Source organism: Saccopteryx leptura, chromosome 1 (assembly GCF_036850995.1).
Source record: "Saccopteryx leptura isolate mSacLep1 chromosome 1, mSacLep1_pri_phased_curated, whole genome shotgun sequence".
NCBI lineage: Eukaryota > Metazoa > Chordata > Mammalia > Chiroptera > Emballonuridae > Saccopteryx > Saccopteryx leptura.
Genome location: NC_089503.1, coordinates 268791441 through 268810035, shown reverse-complemented (window position 1 = coordinate 268810035; position 18595 = coordinate 268791441). Strand labels below are relative to the sequence as shown.

Sequence of the window (18595 nt, the reverse complement as noted above, 5' to 3'; positions counted from 1 at the left end):
CTGCTCAGCCACCCCAGTGACAGACATCTCGGACTACCCAAGTTGCTCTCTGGCACTCTGGTATTTTATTATCATTTCCAAATCTCAGGAATACATACAGGATAATAAGGGCACTGTTATTTATTTTTTTAATGTAGCTAAAATAACCTGGCTGATGGGCCCAGTGGGGGGACCCACTACCCCCATGCCCAGAGGCATTCCTGAGCCAGGGCCTCTTGGCACTGTCAGACCTTCCTACCAGCAGCCCCTGAACAGCAGGATGGCTTTCCACAGTCCCTGGCTCTTCTCTGTCCAGCTGGTTCTGCAACCACCCTGGTGGAGAGTGGACCAGAGCCAAGTCTTGTCCCTAGACATCTGTTGCCACAAGTGGACATCAGTCCCACACCGTGCAGCTGCCCTGTGATGATACAACCGGGAACCCCAGGTGTGGCTGCTGAGATCAGAGGACCTGCTCTGTGCTGGAAGCAGAGATGTCCAGGAGCCGCCAGGCTGCGTAGGGGTTGAGCTCATCCTGGTCCCGGCACAGTGCCCATACATACAGCATGCGCAGTACCTTGTCCTGCAGGAATGGGGATGGAGATGGGGATTGGGAAGGGGATGGGCCCAGGGGTAGAGAGCAGCAAAGCAGGGTGAGGCTGCCAGGTCAGGACATGGAAGATGCTGGGAAGGACCAGGGAAGGGTGTGGGGCTGTGAGCCTAGGTCTGGGGTCTAGAGCAGAGGCTGGGACCGAGCCTAAAACTCAGGACTTGATAAAACTGGACTGGTCAGTAACCCTCTGACCTCCACCAGGACTAATATGGGCCCTGGGACTTCTCAAGGTGCCACCCTGCTGTCCCTTCCCAGTCACAGAACCCCCTGGCTCTGAACTGCCATCCATCTGCTCCTGGGCTAGCCGCCTGCCTTGTCCAGTCCCCTCCCTCACTCACCGGGTCGCCCTCAACCACCTCGCCTTTGGGGTTCTTAATCACCATCACCAACTGGGCGTGGAAGGTGACGATCAGCACAGGACCCTGCTCCATCATCTTGCCCATGGCCAGCTGTGGAGGGATCCAATGGGGCAAGTGGGCCTCACTGCATAGTCCCCTACCACTTTCCTACTGCTCCTTGCCATGGAGACCTCTGCATCCTGGGATAGTGCCTTGACATCTCGACTCATTACCCTGGAAAGACTGAGGAGCCACCACAATCAGCACCTATGGCTGTCATTTCCTGTTGGCCTGTGTCTGTGTAGGGATTTACCAGGAGACCTTTCCCATGGGCAAGTCCAAGCCCGTCCCTGTGAGATGGAGTCTGAACTGTGAGAACCCGTGTGGGCTCCCAACATCCTAGCAGCCTCTTGGTTCCCAGACTGGGACATGCAGGGGTATAAGGACCTCACAGAGTTGGGCACCTGGCATATAGGTAGGGGGAGGCAAGCTGGTGCTGGCATGCCTTCGGTCCAGAATAGGGAGGGAATTGGGGTGATTGTGCAAAACAGACTGTCTGCAGCATGCACAATCCTGACAAAGACCCTGCCCTTTCCAGTGAAGGTAGAGCCATATCACCACCTTGGGAGACTGTTGGGGCCCTGAGGTCTGGGCTGCAGCACTCCCTGTGCCTCCCACTTGCCTAAGAATATTCCAACCACAGGACTATGGAAACCTTTCACTGTGAGGGTCTCTTGAGGTAATTTAATCAAAGTACCCATCTGTGCTGGAACTCCTCCAGGGATGGGAAACTCACTCATGCTGATCAGTACACCTTCCCAACCCCAGGGTCCACCCAGCTCACCCGGGAAGAGGCACTTACATCGACATTGTCAATGTCCAAGATGCGGGAGTGGAACTGGAGGCCCAGTGCTTTGGCCTGCTGGATCGGGTGGGCCAACTGGCTGTAGGTCTGCAACAAGAGACCAACATGCCCATCTGACGACCACCCAAGTCCAAGCCACACCAAGGCACTGTGCCACAGGAGGGCTGGTATACCCTCCAAAGGCTGCCCACCCTGGGCCGGTGCCAGTGACCTGGGACACTTTCCCTGCAGGCAGCTCACCAGTAGTTTCCTGACTTCAGCTCTTGCACCTTCCAGAAATGGCACCAGTGCCTGGGTATGTGACACCAGAGTCGGCAGATGCCAGGAGCACGGGTCCAAGCACAGAGTCTGCTGCAACCCATTTGCTGGCCTAAGTCACATAGTTCCTCATAATAAGGACAGTGTATGAGGACTACCAAATGAAAAGGGCATTAATCAGTGAAGTAGGTAACTCTCCAGAAAGCTACTTGAAATGCACACACTCACAGGGTGAAGTTGAGGCCTCAGTGGCTGACCTTAAATGGTCTCACATTTACCTCACTCCAAGTCTTGGCCTGAAAGCAAACATCTCTTCTATGATTTGCCCTCACCCCTGGGTGGCCCTGACACTAACTGCCTCGTTCTTACTAACTAATCAGACCCTCCTACGTAGCTGACCACTGCAGAACGCCTGTTCTTCCTATGGGGACAGTGGCACCCCAAATAACACTCTTAATCCCCTTGTGCCTGTTCCCAGGTCCTTAGAAACACATGCAGCCTCAGATCACAATAGGCAACCATGATGGAAGACATTGCAGACATTCCAACAGCATCTACTTTTGTGGAAATAACTAGTTAACTGAGAAAAAACAAACATGCCCATCCTACTTCTTGTGAGATTTCTTAAAGATGACATTTAAAATCAGCTCTGTGAGCCTGACCAGTTGGTGGCACAGTGGATAGAGCGTCGAACTGGGATGCAGAAGACCAAAGTTCAAAACCCCAAGGTCACCGGTTTGAGCGCAGGCTCATCTGGCTTGAGCGTGGGGTCACTGGCTTGAATATATGGGATCATACACATAACCCCAAGGTTTCTGGCTTGAGACCAAAGGTCGCTGGCTTGAACAAGGGGTCACTTGCTCTGCTGTAGCCCCCTGGTCAAAGCACATATGAGAAAGCAAAGAATGAAAAACTAAGGTGCCACGGCCTGACCTGTGGTGGCGCAGTGGATAAAGCGTCGACCTGGAAATGCTGAGGTCGCCGGTTCAAAACCCTGGGCTTGCCTGGTCAAGGCACATATGGGAGTTGATGCTTCCAGCTCCTCCCCCCTTCTCTCTCTCTCTCTGTCTCTCTCTCTCTCTCTGTCTCTCTCTCTCTCCCTCTCCTCTCTAAAATGAATAAATAAAAATAAAATAAAAAATTTTAAAAAAAAAGAAAAATTAAAAAAAAAAAAAAAAAAAAAAAAAAAAAAACTAAGGTGCCACAATGAAGAACTGATGCTTCTCATCTCTCTCCCTTCCTTTCTGTCTGTTCCTATCTGTCCCTCTCTCTGTCTCTGTCACAAAAAACAGCTCTGTGATTCCAGGGGCACCAGAAGCTCTCTGGCAAAGAGATCTGCCATGTCCTAATGGTCCGAAAGTGAAAAAACAAAAACTACAACAGAAATTAGTCACCAGAGGCCCTGGCAGGTTAGTTCAGTTGGTTAGAACGTTGTCTCAAAACAAGGTTGTAGGTTCCCTCCTGGTCAGGACACACAAAAGAAGCAACCAATGAATGCATGACTGACTGGAACAACAAATGCTTCCCTTCCCTGTACCCTCTTTCTTCCTCTCTCTAAAAATCAATCAATAACAAAAAAACAAACAGGCCCTGGCAGGTTGGCTCATGTGAAAGTCCAGGGTTCAATTCCCGGCCAGGACACACAGGAGAAGCGCCCATCTGCTTCTCCACCCCTCCCCCTCTCCTTCCTCTCTGTCTCTCTCTTCCTCTCCCACAGCCAAGGCTCCATTGGAGCAAAGTTGGCCTAGGCACTGAGGATGGCTCCATGGCCTCCACCTCAGGCACTAGAATGGCTCTGGTTGCAATGGAGCAGTGCCCTACATGGGCTGAGCTTCGCCCCTGGTGGACATGTCGGGTGTATCCAGGTCAGGCACATGCGGGTGTCTGTCTGCCTACCTCCCTGCTTCTCACTTCAGAAAAATACAAAAATACAAAAAAGAAGAATTAGTCACTGTGCAGGGGACTGTTTAAAAGGAAAATCTGACAAGTTCTCTGCTTTTTCTAAGTTGTCTGTGAGCTGGTACAGAATAGAATCAGCCAAAAAAAGCCTCTGGATTGCTTAATACTAAGATGGAAGAACACATTCCATGAAGACAGGTGAGAAACCGAGCGGGGTGAGGGAAGGTGGCCAGAGACGGAAACCCTGAGGGGTGAGGAGACTGCCAGAACAGGGCAGGAGTGTGCTCCTAGGGACACCTGACTTGCCTTCTCATAAGCTGGCACTGCCTGTGGCCCAGAGACCTAAACCCCTGATTCCAGGGGAGCAATGGGGTCTCATCAGGACCCATGGCTCCTCTCTGGGCAGGAAACTTACTGACATCTATCTTGATCTGTGTTCTGGGATCTTGAAGCAGGAATGAATTCACCTGGTGCTTTGTTTTTCATTCTTTGCTTTCTCATATGTGCTTTGCCCTGGGATGCTGTCTCTGTGTTCATGCTATACCCCATACAGCAGGGACAACGGTGAGACTGGCTCAGGGGAGGTAGGTGAGGCAGGTCACTTGGGGCTGCAAACTGCTCTCTCTGCAGCACCCATAGGATCTAGGGGAACATCTAATGCACCCAAAAGTTATTCACTGTCCCTTTCTACTTAACCCCTGGACCTCCAGCCTATATCCTAGGCTGGGGCCTTGCTTTGTCACTTAGGGCCACCTGAACCAAGGCACATAAAGAGGCCATGCTGAAACCTCATCTTACTCAGATGATTCTCCTATGGTCACTGTTCTCCCCTATGAGTCTTCTGAAACTAGAATTAGGATGGAAGAGGGTTCTGGATGACAAGGCAGGAGGGCCATCCTAGCCTCAGGCCATCCTATAGGTTGAGTGAGGACAGAGCGAGTGAGAAGGACTAGATTGACTAGGAGTTTAGATCTGCAGGTCTTGTGGCACCTGGTCCACAGCATGGATAAATGCAAGGAGCAGAAGGGTCTATGCCCGAGAGTACGTCAGACCTAAGAACCCCCCTTTGACCAGGACACCAGACCCTGTCATTCCCTTTCCAGACCAGCTGCCCAAGCAGATCTCTTTCAAACTGTGATTTCTTTTCAGGCCTAAACAGAAAACAGAAAGAAAAAAAAAAAAAAAAGCACTCACAGCTTCATAACACCAGTCTTTGAGAATATCAAGCTCTCCAGAAATCATGGCCTAAAAAGGGAAAGAGAAAAAAAAAATAAGTGTGAGAATGAGTGGGTTTCTGAGGCAGGAGAACTCCCAAGAGTGTTCTCCAATGACAGTGTTTCTTCTGCAGAATCCCCCACCAGGGATTCTGACTGAGGAAGGGCAGGGGACTCGGGTCCAGTAAGAGGTGCCACCTCCCCAGATCCTGGGGAGCAAAGCCCCTGCATGCATGACTATGGGGTGGCCTGGAGTGGGTCCCACAGGACCTGGTGGAAAGAAAAGGCAAGTAGCAGCATGCCAGGCTCTCCCCTTGGCAGGAAAATTGAGCTAAGGAGGTGAGAAGCTGCTTTCTGCCTCCCCTAAGGATGATGCTTTGGATGGACAAAAGGGTCTATGCCTGCGAGTACGTCAGACATTAGAACCCCTCAGCAAAAGGCAGGCCCACATAGGGGCAGGAAGTCTCCTGTTAGTTGGGGTAGTCTGGAGGACAAGCAAGAAGCAGAGGGGAATTGGGGAGGAGGTTCCCAAGGTGCAGTGGTGGGGCTTCCACAGGAACCTGGAATCAGGGCTGGATCTGGGGAACATCAGGGAAGAGCCCAAAGAGGGGAGAAGGGTGCCAGGTGCCTGTGGGCAACTGTAGGTAGGCTGAATGCTAATCCACCTTTACCCTAGATGAAGCTGCCTGAGCTTGGCTGCTGCTTTCGGAATCACCCCATGTCCACCTCTGCCCAGACCTGCACAAAGTGGCATGAGGACCTGTGCAATTGGAGGAGGGAGAGGGGACCACATGGAGGCTGGTGGGAGGGAGATGGCAGACAGAGGGGACAGGCATCCACACGGGGTCAAGGGCTTTACTTTCATCCTACTAGGGGCATCATAAAGGCCTGGTTTCACTGGGCTAGAGGCTGCCCAGGCTCCAGCCATGTCTCAGGGACTGTGGATGGGCAGAGAAAAAGGAGCTGACCTTGGCAGGGGCCTCACAGAGGTTGGGACCTTGAGTAAGCCACCCCCTCCTCATTTCTGAGCCAAAAGGGGGGGGGCAAGGAGATGATGAAATGGGATTTGGAGTTCCTAGAAAGACCAACCAGGGAAGAGAGCCCCTACTGCCGTAGTGCCCTACTCGCACCTCCCTGCCCTGAGAGCCTGTCCTGAGCTCATGTGCCTTTCCCAAGCCCTCCTCATGGCTCGCCCCAACTTCTTCCTAACACCTGTAAGGCCTCTGGCACCTGGAAGACAAACACCTGGCCCCTAGCAGCCACAAGGGAATAGCTTCAAACAGAGAACATGAGGGAAACAAGAGGTAAGAAGAAAGACTCAGTCCTAAAGAGACACACCATGGGCCAGAGCCACGAACTCAAGGACCAGAAAGGACCACAGACAACAGATGCCTTCTCAGTGGTATTTCTCAGAGTGAGAGGAGGATGCTCAGATTTTGAAGACTGAATCCTTGTCTCTGCTGAGAAAACACCCTCCTTGGCCCAACATCCCTGGAGGAACTTCAATCTGGTCTCAGGGTTGGTGGCACATGAAGTGAGGGCCCCAGAGGAGGACCTTCAGGGTTGGGCACCCACCTCCAGGACATTGGGGATGATGTCATTCTCACACTGCTGCAGGAACCGCTCCTTGTCAAAGGCAGGGTCCACACGCAGGATCTCCGTAAGCACCTCCGACATCTCTGTCTTCGAGAACAGGCCCCCTGAGGGCAGCCAAGCCAGGAGTAGGTAGGAGGCCAGGAACCCCTCCTTGCTACCAGCCCAGGGGTGTAGGGGTGAGGCAGGATGGTCCTGAAACCATCCACTCACCCAGTAAGTCTGTGACCTTGTCTGTCAGTGCGCGGGAGGCCCGGATGAGCGCGTTGTCACTCTCGTCATACTTCATCTTCATCTCGAAGAACCCTAGAGCAGACAGGGGCAGGGGGCAGGGCTCCTTTTCAGAAACATACTCCTCGTCCCTGACTTCTGAGAGCAACTTGTAGTCCCTGCAAGACTGTTCCAAATACAGGCTTGGTAAATTAGAGGACCTCTCTGAGCCTGCTTCCTTAGCTGTGCACAGAGATGGGATGGCCAACCTACTTCAGGGGCTAGAGACCAGTGGGCTATGGGCCTTGGGGAATGTATACAAGGAGCCACACCCCTATAGTATGTCAAGGCACCATTGTCAGCATCTAGGAAGCCCCACACCCCAGTGAGAGCAGAGAGCTCCAGGGCCCTGAGCAGGCTTCGGCTCTGTCTGCACCCAGATTCCTGGCCTCCCGTCCTCCCTTACGAGGAACCGTCTCTCAGAATCCAGTCACCCCACCCCTACACCCCTAGACCACTGCACCTGGCCACCTTGCTGCAACCACCAGTTCTGGCAATGGCCAAGATGGGGACCCAGCCCTTATGCCAATGTCCCTGCACTAGCCACCTATAGGCCAGCACCCCACTTATCAATCACTGGGTGACCCTGCAGAAGTGAGCGGTCCTCTCTCACCCACCCATCTCCTCCTCTGTAAAACAAGGGTCTGGCTTGTGCCCAGTGCCCGAGGAGTGCTCAGTAAGTGTCCCCTGTTATGGCCTTGCTATCAGCCAATTGTTGGTGATATGAAAACTCACGGTTGAACACCACGTTGTTGTCCCTGAAGTCCTTCCACTGCTGATACCACTTGGAGTCCTTGTGCAGCACAACTCCCAGGGCCTCCCTAGAGAACATGGGGCAGCCAGTGAGCAGCAGTTGGGGAGCCACTGGGGCTGGGCCCATTGCTGCAGGGAGGGGATAGCAGGATGGCCCAAGCTCAGGGGCAGTGGTGATCCTGTCCTCATCTCTCGGCTTCTTACCTTCTCTAGTCTCCTTCCCACTACCTCCCCTCCCCCAAATTCTCTCAAGGGAGCCAGGGAACCTGCAGCAGAAAACAAACTCAGTAACTGACTTGGGCTTGACCTGTGGTGGTACAGTGGATAAAAGCGTTGACCTGGAATACTGAGGTTGCCAGTTCAAAACCCCAGGCTTGCCTGGTCAAGTCACATACCATAAGCAACTACTATGAATTGATGCTTCCCGCTCCTCCCTCTAAAAAAAATCAGTAAATAAAATCTTAAAAAACAAAACAAAACTGACTTGGGTGGGACTTTTGTGAACCTGAAGCAGAGTCAGTGAGGGGAACCCCTGGCTGGCCTAGTACCTACTCATTGGGCTCAAACACTTTCTCTTCCTTGAACTTCTCTCCAGCAAACTCCTTCCTTTTCCGGAGCCGCTCAGGCCTGCGGTAGGGCCCGGTCTGGCCCAGGACGCTTTCATCAATCTCCTTTTTCACTGACTCTACTCCCTGGAGGAGAACAAAGGAGCTCAGTGTGGGTACTGGAAAGCTTCCTGTCACCCCCAGACCAGTGTCAGCCAGTGAGACTGTTCCTAAAGTCAGGGAGTGCCTGCTATGAATCCCAACCTCACACCCAATGATCCCTGGGGCCTCATCTTCCCCAGGTCCTGTGGTCACCTGGCCCAGGGCATCCCTTTGGCCTAGTGCAGGGCAACATCATTTTTGAGCCTCCAGGGAAACCCCAGTTCTGCCTGACTTCCTACCAGGAGCTGCAGATATGCCTCCCCTGCCCCAGATGACCCTCAGATTCCAAGACCAACACCTCACTCTCCCTGGAAACCCGAGGGGCATCCTAAATTCTACCTCTGCCCCATTCTCCCCATTTGAGCAGACCCAAAATCTGTGAGCCCACCCTCCCAAATCTCTGGAACCCAATTCCCTTCCCTTCCTTCCCCACCAAGAGCAGCTGCATCAGGGCCTCCTAAGACACCCTCAGGCTTCCTCTGTGTAGCTGGCAGAGTCTAGACTGGATGCCTGTGTCTCTTCCACACTCAACACAGGCATACCTCATTTTATTGCACTTCACAGAAATTAAAAAAATTTTTTTTTCAAACTAAAGGTAAAACTTTCCACCAGCAAAAAGATTATAACTTACTAAAAGCTCAGGAAATGGTCAGCACTTTTTTAAGCAATAAAATATATTTTGTTAAGGTATTTTACATTGTAATTGTAGACATAATGCTATTGCACTTAATAGATTACAGTATAGTATAACATAACTTTTATAAGCACTGGGAAACCACAAAATTTCTATGGCTGGCTTTGTTGTGCTAATTGCTTTAGTGCTATGATCTGGAACCGAGCCAACAACATCTCTGAGATCTGCCTGTATCCTTCGGCTCCTTGTCACTTTCTGGAGGAAACTTCAAGTCCTCTGAGCGGCCTGCAGGACCATCCCCATGGTCCCTGCTTTCCTACAGCCTCCCTCTGAACCCCCTGCAGTTGCTTTGGCCATGCAAAGTTGCATGGGATGCCCCAAGCAGGCTGTACTTGCCCTTCTGCAGGACCTGATCCCTCCACCTGCAACTCCTTCCCTGTGTGTTCCTGTCACATGTCCCTCAGGAACTGCCTGTCCCCTTCCCTCTCCCTGCAAAACCCTTCGAGTGCATGAACTCAGATTTTTTCACCCATAGTTCCCATGGAGAGCAGAGGGCCTAGTACGTAGTAAGGTTTAACAGTGTTATCAGGATGAATTCAGGACCTCAAGCCACCCCCAGTATGACAGATCTCTGGGTTATGGACTTAAGCTCAGCGTGTTAGCAGCAAGGATTGGGCAAGAGGCTCTCAATGCATTCCTGCAGCTTCCTCTGAGATGTGACTTGCCCAAGGTCACACAGCCAGGAGAGGAACAGGACCTGGCACCTCAAGTGGGACTCAGTGCAGCATACCCTCTATGAAGTTGAGCTCCAAGGTGGGAACTCTGGCTCTGAGCTTCAGCAGGCCAGAGCCCAGATGATCCTCGGCCACAGGCCCCAGCATCTAACTTACCTGGGAGAGGGCTTTGAAGGCCCCACCCTTGGATACCGACTCCGCTGACTGCTTGGCAGTCTTGGCTGCTTCTTCTACACTCTCCTTGATTTTCCGACCAAGGTCACTTTTACTGACTTCATCAAGACTCTACTGAGTCAGAAAAGGGAGAAAGTGTCAGTGTAGTACCCCTTGGAGACCTACAGGAGCTCTCCTGGAACTAAAGCCAGTCCTTATCCTCCAAAGGATGGGCAGGAACAGGCGCTCTGAACTCAACTGGTTCCTAAGGCCCCAAGACTCAAGCATATACATTCAAGAATAGTGCCTACAACCTGACTGGTAATGGCGCAGTGAATAGAGCATTGACCTAGAATGCTGAGGTAGAAGATTCAAAACCTGAGGTTGCCAGATTGAGTGCAGACTCAACAAGCCTGTGCACAGGTTCACTAGCTGCGGGGTCGCCACTTGAGCATGAAATCATCAACACAATCCCATGGTCGCTGGCTTGAGCTCAGCCTGAGCCTCACAGGTCAAGGCACATATGAGAAGCAATCAATGAACAACTAAAGTGTTGATCAACAACTATGAGTTGATCCTTCTCACCTCTTCCTGGCTCTTTCTCACCAAAAAAAATAAAATAAAAAACCTGCCTACAACTTCTGGGGTGATAGACTCTAGGTCAACTGGCCTTTTCCCAGAATGGGAAGGAGCCTGTCTTCACTGGATGCTACAGAAGCAGCAGCCAAGGGAGAGGAGACAAAAAAGGTGAGAATGTTCCCAATATTAGCCTAGAACCTACTAAGTCCTGTCTCTCCTCTTATGCCACAAGAGTAGACAACAGGAAAGACCCCACACCAACAGGGGCTGAGGGGTCTCCCCCATATCCACCCTCTGCTAGGAACACCTGTCCTCTCCATTTCAATTTTTAGGCAGGCAGAAAAAAACACTCATTTTATCATCATGCCCTGGCTGGTGGCCTGTCAACTTCTAACTGAAGTACTAAACTGCCTGGCAGGTGGGTGAGTCTGACTGCCCCTGCATTCCTAAGGGGTGTTGTATATTCAAACTCTGGAAGCCTGAAGGCCAGGCTGGCTCTCCCCTTGTTAACCACCTAGCTCCCGACCCCGCCTGCTCATTCATCCACTACTGCCAGCACCACTCTCCTGCTGAGAGGTGAGGCACAGATGGGCCAGGAAACAGGAGACCCCCCAGAGGCCATTACCTCCTTCACAGTGCCAGTGATGGCCCCCAGCTTCTTCCTTATCACCTCGCTTGTCCGCACGGTTTCAGATTCAATGGTTTTCTACAGTAAAGCAGTTTCCCTTCGTTACCACACAGTAGTAGTAGTATTATGCAATGATGCATAAATAAGTGGAACAGCCAAATGCTCAAAGGAGCATTTCTCAGCAGTCCCTTCCTCTCCCAAACTTCCCCACCCCAAGGACCCCTCACTGCCCCATCACCTGGTCTGTGGGTCTCAGCAGCTGAAGACCAACGGGGACCCTCCTGAGCACAGCAGTCCCCAGCCCCACATCTTTCTCTGGGTGGCAGGGGGTAGTCTTGCCTGTCAGCATTCTCCAGTTCCACTCTGCCCCCCTCCCAGCCACCAGCACTGCAGCATTTCCCATACCCCAGCCACACCGCCCAGCCTCAGTCTCTTTGCCCCCTCAAAGGGTCCCTCAGCCCATTTCTTCCTTAATGAAAAGGGTGTGATGTTCTCTTGGGTTGAATCCCCACACAGGCAGTTACATCCATGTGAGAGATTTGAGGGCACTTAGAGAGAATAGGCTTTGCACACAGCCTGGGAGGGGGGCCAAGAGAACAAATACCCAGAGACGCAGGGCAGTGCCCACACCCCCATTCACAGGGGTGGCCGCATGGTAGCTTCTTGATAAAAAGTGGCAGTACAGCCTTGACCAGGCGGTGGCGCAGTGGACAGAGTGTTGGCCTGGGATGCTGAAGACCCAGGTTCAAAACCCTGAGGTTGTCAGCTTGAACACGGGCTCATCTGCCTTGAGTGCGGAATCATAAACATGACCCCATGGTCGCTGACTTGAGCCCAAAGGTCAATGGCTTAAGCAAGGGGTCACTGGTTCAGCTGGAGCCCCCTAGTCAAGGAACATGTGAGAAGTAATTAATGAACAATTAAAGTGCCACAATTATGAGTTGATGCTTCTCATCTCTCTCCCTTCCTATCTCTGTCTGGGACCAGGGCAATCCTAGGTCTGTAGGTAAATGTGCCCACCGAGGGAGATACAAAGCAAAGAGACTCACGTATTTCCTTCTGGCTTCCTGGAGCGCATCTGACTCTTCCAACTTGCGGGCCTCGTCTCGGAATTTTTTAATATTTTCTTTCATTTCTTTGTTTTTTGCTAATTCTTGTTTGATATTATCTAGCAAGCCAGAGAGAAAGCCTTTTCTGTTTCCAGAAGAATAGGATTTTGACTGGAAAGATGTAAAAGGAATGAAGGACTTTTAATTTTTTTCTTTCTGTTTATACAGGTTTAACAACAAATGATACAACTTAAAAATGAACTATTGTGTCTACGGCCATACCACTGTGAACGCGCCCGATCTTGAAAAATGAACGATTGCCCTGGCCAAGTATCTCAGTTGGTTAGGGCGTTGTCCCAATCAAGGCTGTGGGTTTGATCCTCAGGGCACATACAAGAATCAACCAATGATGCATAAATAAGTGGAACAGCCTGACTAGTGGTGCTACAGTGGATAAAGCCTTGATACAGAATGCTGAGGTCCCAGGTTTGAAACCCTGAGATCACCGGCTTGAGTGTGGGATCATAGACATGGTCCCATGGTCACTGGCGCAAGACCACAGGTCACTGGCTTGAGTAAGGGGTCATTGGCTTGCCTGGAGCCTCCCAATCAAGACATGTATGAGAAGCAATCAATGAACAACTAATGTGATGCAACTACAAATTGATGCTTCTCATCATCTCTCTCCCTCCCTGTCTCTCTCTCTTTAAAATAATAATAATAATAATAAATAAAGTCTTTTAAAAACAAAACAAAATGCCAGGCTCCTTCTCCAATAGAAGAAACACCAGAGAAGAAACAGGTGCAGCTTGAAATCCTCATGGGGATTCAAACATGCTTCACCCAAGACCAAGGTCAACACCAAAGGGACTCTTGCTCCAGGAATAGAATTGAAAGAATTCTGCTGCCCTCCTTCTTGTCAATTAGTTCTGATTTTGTAGGCCTCTCCCTTTCGTCTGCTTGCTCATGTTCTGAGTTATTCACTAGGGGCAGCTCTCCATCTGGTCGGCATACCTGATAGGTACCACGGGGTAAGGGCACTAGGTTGTGGCTGGACAGAAACTGGACTCCACTGCCGAGGCATCTCTAATTGGGAGAGAAAAGAGAAAGACCCATTCAGATAAGAGGGTCACCAAGAAGTTAAGTAGGCCACACTAAAAAAGCAGGAATCGGCCCTGGCTGGTTGGCTCAGCGGTAGAGCGTCGGCCTGGTGTGCGGGGGACCCGGGTTCGATTCCCGGCCAGGGCACATAGGAGAAGCGCCCATTTGCTTCTCCACCCCCACCCCCTCCTTCCTCTCTGTCTCTCTCTTCCCCTCCCGCAGCCGAGGCTCCATTGGAGCAAAGATGGCCCGGGGGCTGGGGATGGCTCCTTGGCCTCTGCCCCAGGCGCTAGAGTGGCTCTGGTCGAGGCAGAGCATCACCCCCTGGTGGGCGTGCCGGGTGGATCCCGGTCGGGCGCATGCGGGAGTCTGTCTGACTGTCTCTCCCCGTTTCCAGCTTCAGAAAAATACAAAAAAAAAAGCAGGAGTCGGCCTGACCTGGGGTGGTGCAGTGCATCAGGAGTTGACCTGGAACACTGCGGTCGCTGGTTCAAAACCCTGGGCTTGCCTGGTCAAGGCACATATGGGAGTTGATGCTTCCTGTTCCTCCCCCCTTCTCTCTCTATATATATATTTTTCTCTCTGTCTTCTCTAAAATGAATAAATGAAAATAATTAAAAGGAAAAAAGCAGGAGTCGTCCAAGACTCATCTGCCCTTTTTTTTTTTTAATTTATTCATTTTTAGAGGGGAGAGAGAGAGGGGCGGGGAGGAGCAGGAAGCAACTTTCCTATGTGCCTTGACCGGGCAAGACCAGGGTTTCGAACCAGTGACCTCAGCATTCCAGGTCAACGCTTTATCCACTGCGCCACCACAGGTCAGGCTCTTCTGCCAATTTTTAACACATGCCTGCCACTTGCTAGGCACTATCTACAACCTCCCCAAATTCTGACAAGCCAGTCAAATCTGGTGGAAAGAGAAAACACTGGATCTCCACCTACAGGGCCCATATCTACCTTCTCACCTCTGAACTTGGGGGAAATCAGCTAGGTCCCTCAGGAAATGGTGGGACTAGGCTAAATCCCTGATTTAATCCCTTAGTCGGAAAATGAGTAGGCTGAGCCTCAATGCTGGTGGCAAGGAGTCTTGTCTCACAAGCCTAGCCCACTTCTGCTGGCATTGTAAGACATGAGAACGGGGCTCTAAGAGATAAATTCTGATAACTTATTAGACGAAGTACAACCTATAAACCTACCATATCTGCAGGTCCAGGGTCAGGCTGCAAGCAGGGCAACTTAGGGAGTCACTTGGGCAAAGATGCTGCTAACCTCATGTGAAAGGCATTTCTTCTCCTACCAAATAATAAGGGCCTGTACAGGTCCTGTTCAACGCTGCATCCTAATACCCATCACGGAGCCAGGCACATTGACGTCAATGACCTAATAGAACCAATCTCTCATTTTCATTCCTCTCCCTGTTCCACACTTTAGGCAACATCCCAAACTTACATAGATGCTCCCATTTCCTATTGCTACTTTAGAGTTAATTCTCGGGAGTTTAAATAACTTGTCTTACTTCTCTATATGCCCACACCCATCAATCCTGCAGCCAGTGACTTCAGCAAGTCTGAAATAGAAGATGGCTGTCTAACTTGGGAGAGAAATCCTGTAACAGGACTAAATCTAAACATGCAAATTCAATCTCTAAACCCTGACCCAACAGACAACAGCCAAAAAATTAAAATAAAAAATCAGGCCAGAGTCAAAAACAACTTCTTTCTCTCAGCACTCAGATTCCAATGAAGTATTTTCCTTCCGCCAGAATCTGGCTCTGGAGTCCGAGTGACCTCGGCTTTGGACAGGGTCGGCCACCGAACCCCTCTACCTCTGAGGTTGTGGGCAGGCTGCTTAACCAGTTGTCCCCAGTTTCCTCACCTGTGAAATAGCGATAAGCAACAGCAATACAAAGTCCTATTTTCTACGTGAACTTTACACGCCTTGACTCCCACAGCAACTCTGAGACAAAGTTCTTGGCACCGGCAAGAGTGACCTCCCACACTTTCACACGGACAGTCAGGAGAGGCAATGCAAGAAATGCTCTCGGTAGAGGACCAGGCATATAAACGTGAGCCATAAAAGTCACGTTTTTTTGCCTTCTCCTCGCGACTTTTTCTCCACTAGGCGCCAACGCCGTGGGTTTGAAGAGGCGGCGAGGGGCGGCGATCAGTTCCCGGCCAGCCCAGCGCAACCCCGCCCCTGCCCCGCACGCTCGGCGCCCGCACTCAGGCCTACCTCTGGGCCCCTTGCCCGGCCTCAGCTGACCCAACGACCAAACCCCAAGCCTCTCACCGAGACCAGGAAGGGCCAAGGGGACCAAAGAACTGAGAAGGAAGCTCGTGAGCCGGGAGCTCCCTAAGGCCGGCCATCCCCCCAATTCCCCTCCCCGCCCCCTTCGGTCGCACAGGTTTGCTCACCCTGGAGCAGCGGCACCAGCCTCTCTGTAACGCGGCAGCCGCCATATTGGAGGATCCCGTGTGACCTTCCTTCCGCCCAGCTTGATGACATCATTTGTCGCGTCTGCCTGGAACGCCTTAGGTGCAAGGAAAGCTAACCCTAGGGCTTGACAGAGAAAAGACCTCTGATAGGACAAAACTCCCAAAGGAGGCGGGCCTTGTAGAGAGGTTTCCGATAGGGATGAGGCTGGTTGTGGGCGGGGAATTCTTGGAGAGCTAGGCCTCTGATAAGACAGGATTTTGAAAGGCTAGAACTTGTAATTGGATGTGACCCGGAGGGGCGGGAACTCTTGTGAGGCAGATGCCTGTCATTGAGTAAGACTATGAAGGGGCGGAGCCTGAGGGCTTGGGTTCTGTTGGAAGCGGTGTTTCTCCTATAGAACGCGCGGGTTCCAGTGGCTGGGAGAACGCGTAGGCTGAACGACTCACCACCGGAACGAATTCGGTTGGATTCTGACTGATTAACCAGCGAACCAGCCCGATAGTGATTGATTTTGGTTCTTAATGACAATGACTGGTTTACTGACGGTGGCCACCTGACGAGCGAGTTGCTGCAAGAGCAAGAGCGAATGAGCCCACTTTTATATAGCACTTCGGGAAAGTACCTGGTTGTTTTAGTCCAGAACAGAAAGGGGAAGCTGTGACCAGGTGTGCATCGATTCAGTGTGAATAGACACACCTTGCTCTGAACAAGCTCAGGCCTCTGTCCTTGCAGCACCCAGATTCCACCAAGCTGTCCGAGGCTGGGGAGAGGAAGGGTTGGTTGATCCCTTGCGGGAGTTCATGTATGCTGCGGTTGCCTTTTGCATGATTAAACTGTGATAAGGTCTTTAGGAATTGAAAGGGAGGGAACGTACACTCCCTGGATTCAGGGTTTGACAGACTTGAGTTCACTCTGTCTCAAGTGCTTCTCCTTGAGGTGGAATCAAGGGAGGCGGGCTTCATGCTAGCTTTGAAATATCTTTACTCCAGTAAGAGCAAACAATGAGGGTCTGGGCTTTTTAGCTGTATAGTTGGGACCATGAAGTTGGACAAGGGTACCTAAGGAGAATGTATCAAACAGGCATATCAAAGGTAAAGTGGAGGAAATAGAGCCCTTAAAGGAGACAGGGCAGGACTGGTCAACAGGAAGACAACCTGGAGGGCCTGGGGGAAGACAGATGGGGTAAGCAGTGCTGAATGCTGCAGAGAACTCAGGCAAGGCAGGCCAGGCCAGAACTGTAAACATCCTTTGTATTTCATAATATGGAGGTCCTTAGTGAGGGGAACAAGAGGGTTTTAATTAAATTGTGGCTGTGGAAGCCAGATTTCAGTGGGTTGAGGTTCTTTGCTTTTTGTGTGTGTTTGTTTTTGTCTTTTTGCAGAGATGTGCTGGAGTCAGTGTGTACTGGCTGGTGATGGCCAACTGTCAAATATTTAGAAATTTTGGAGCCAGTTATTAAACACAGCCATTATTTAAAAGTTGATTGTATAGCCTGGGCAGGCAGTGGCACAGTGGATAGAGTGTCAGCCTAGGATGCTGAGGACCCAGGTTCGAAACCCCAAGGTCACCCGCCTGCTTGAGGCCAAAGGTTGCTGGTTTGAAGCCCAAGGTCACTGGCTCAGCTGGAGACCCCCCCCCCCCAATCAAGATACATATGAGAAGCAATCAATGAACAACTAAGTTGCCGCAACTATGACCTGATGCTTCTCATCTCCCTTCTTGTCTGTGTGTCTGTCTGTCTGTCTGTCTCTCTCTTAAAACAAAAAGTTGATTGCCTGACCTGTGGTGGCGCAGTGGATAAAGCGTCGACCTGGAAATGCTGAGGTCGCCGGTTCGAAACCCTGCTTGCCTGGTCAAGGTACATATGGGAGTTGATGCTTCCAGCTCCTCCCCCCTTCTCTCTCTCTCTCTCCTCTCTCTCAAAAAAAAAAAAAAAAAAAAAAAGTTGATTGTATAGCCCTGGCCAGGTAGTTCAGTTGGTTATAGCGTTGTCCAGTGCACCAAGGTTGTAGTTCGATCCCTGATCGGGCATCAATCAATGCATAAATAAGTGGAACAGCAAATCAATCTGTCTTTCTCTCTGTCTCCACTAAAATCAATAAAGTAGAAATTTAAAAATTGATCGTATAAACTTATGATCAAATGGAGTATATTAAGACAAAGGTAATAAGCCCTGGCCGGATAGCTCAGATGGTTAGAGTGTCTTCTCAAAACGTGAAGGTTGCAGGTTTGATCCTCCATCAGGGCACATCTAGGAACAGATCAATGTTTCTATCTCTCTTTTTCTCCCTCCCTCTCTCTAAAATAAAATTTTTAAAAAGACAAAGGTAATAAATATTTAAAACTCAACACTTCCTCCTCATTTTACAACATGTTACTATTAGTGCTGCTGAGGTTATTTACATAAATCACACCTGTATGCTGGAAACACTCCTGGCACTGCATGCATAATGTTCTCCTGATGTCCCCCGCTCAGCTTTGGCCTGGCCATCAGCACTGGGGCACTGCTTCCCAGGGGTGGAGAGGACTCCAGGACCAGACAAAGCCTGTGGCCAGATGCCGACCCAAGGAAGTTCTTCCTCTGGCTCCCCATTGTACGGGGCCTGCCGGTCCAAGGGAAGCCCATGTCCACTGCTTCCTGGCAGCATCCACGCACTCTTCTGGAGCAGCTTCTGGGCTTCTTCCTCCTGCATCTTCTGCAGGTCCTCAGCACTCACCAGTGACATGGGTTTGGGGAGGCCTAGGCCTGGTGCACTCGTCCCTCCAACTCAAAGTGCTTATGCTGCTCTCGAAAGTAC

At 51.0% G+C, this 18595-nt stretch overlaps 1 protein-coding gene across 2 annotated transcripts; it reads right to left on the bottom strand.

The window, feature by feature from the left end:
• Nucleotides 1-42: 42 nt before the first annotated feature.
• On the bottom strand, nt 43-15893 carry TIMM44 (translocase of inner mitochondrial membrane 44). 2 transcript variants are annotated; one of them, XM_066352430.1, is made up of 13 exons: nt 15776-15893; nt 13278-13349; nt 12264-12434; nt 11212-11292; nt 10011-10139; nt 8332-8471; nt 7762-7847; nt 6970-7062; nt 6739-6863; nt 5144-5194; nt 1790-1879; nt 928-1038; nt 43-559 (listed from the first exon to the last, which is right to left on the bottom strand). In XM_066352430.1, the coding sequence occupies exons 1-13, from the start codon at nt 15818-15820 to the stop codon at nt 440-442; spliced, it is 1314 nt and encodes a 437-aa protein (XP_066208527.1). In that variant the 5' UTR covers nt 15821-15893; the 3' UTR covers nt 43-439. The 2 variants fall into 2 exon arrangements, with proteins under 2 accessions (XP_066208527.1, XP_066208534.1); XM_066352437.1 differs by lacking the exon at nt 928-1038.
• Between the last annotated feature and the right edge of the window lie 2702 nt (nt 15894-18595).

Excerpts from the sequence above, each read along its gene's own strand:
- TIMM44 (XM_066352430.1), bottom strand. The coding sequence starts at position 15,820 with ATGGCGGCTGCCGCGTTACAGAGAGGCTGGTGCCGCTGCTCCAGG. Across the intron at positions 7,848-8,331 it reads AAAGTGTTTGAGCCCAATGA|GGAGGCCCTGGGAGTTGTGC; the intron begins GTAGGTACTAGG and ends CATGTTCTCTAG. Across the intron at positions 5,195-6,738 it reads TCATCCCCAATGTCCTGGAG|GCCATGATTTCTGGAGAGCT; the intron begins GTGGGTGCCCAA and ends TTCCCTTTTTAG.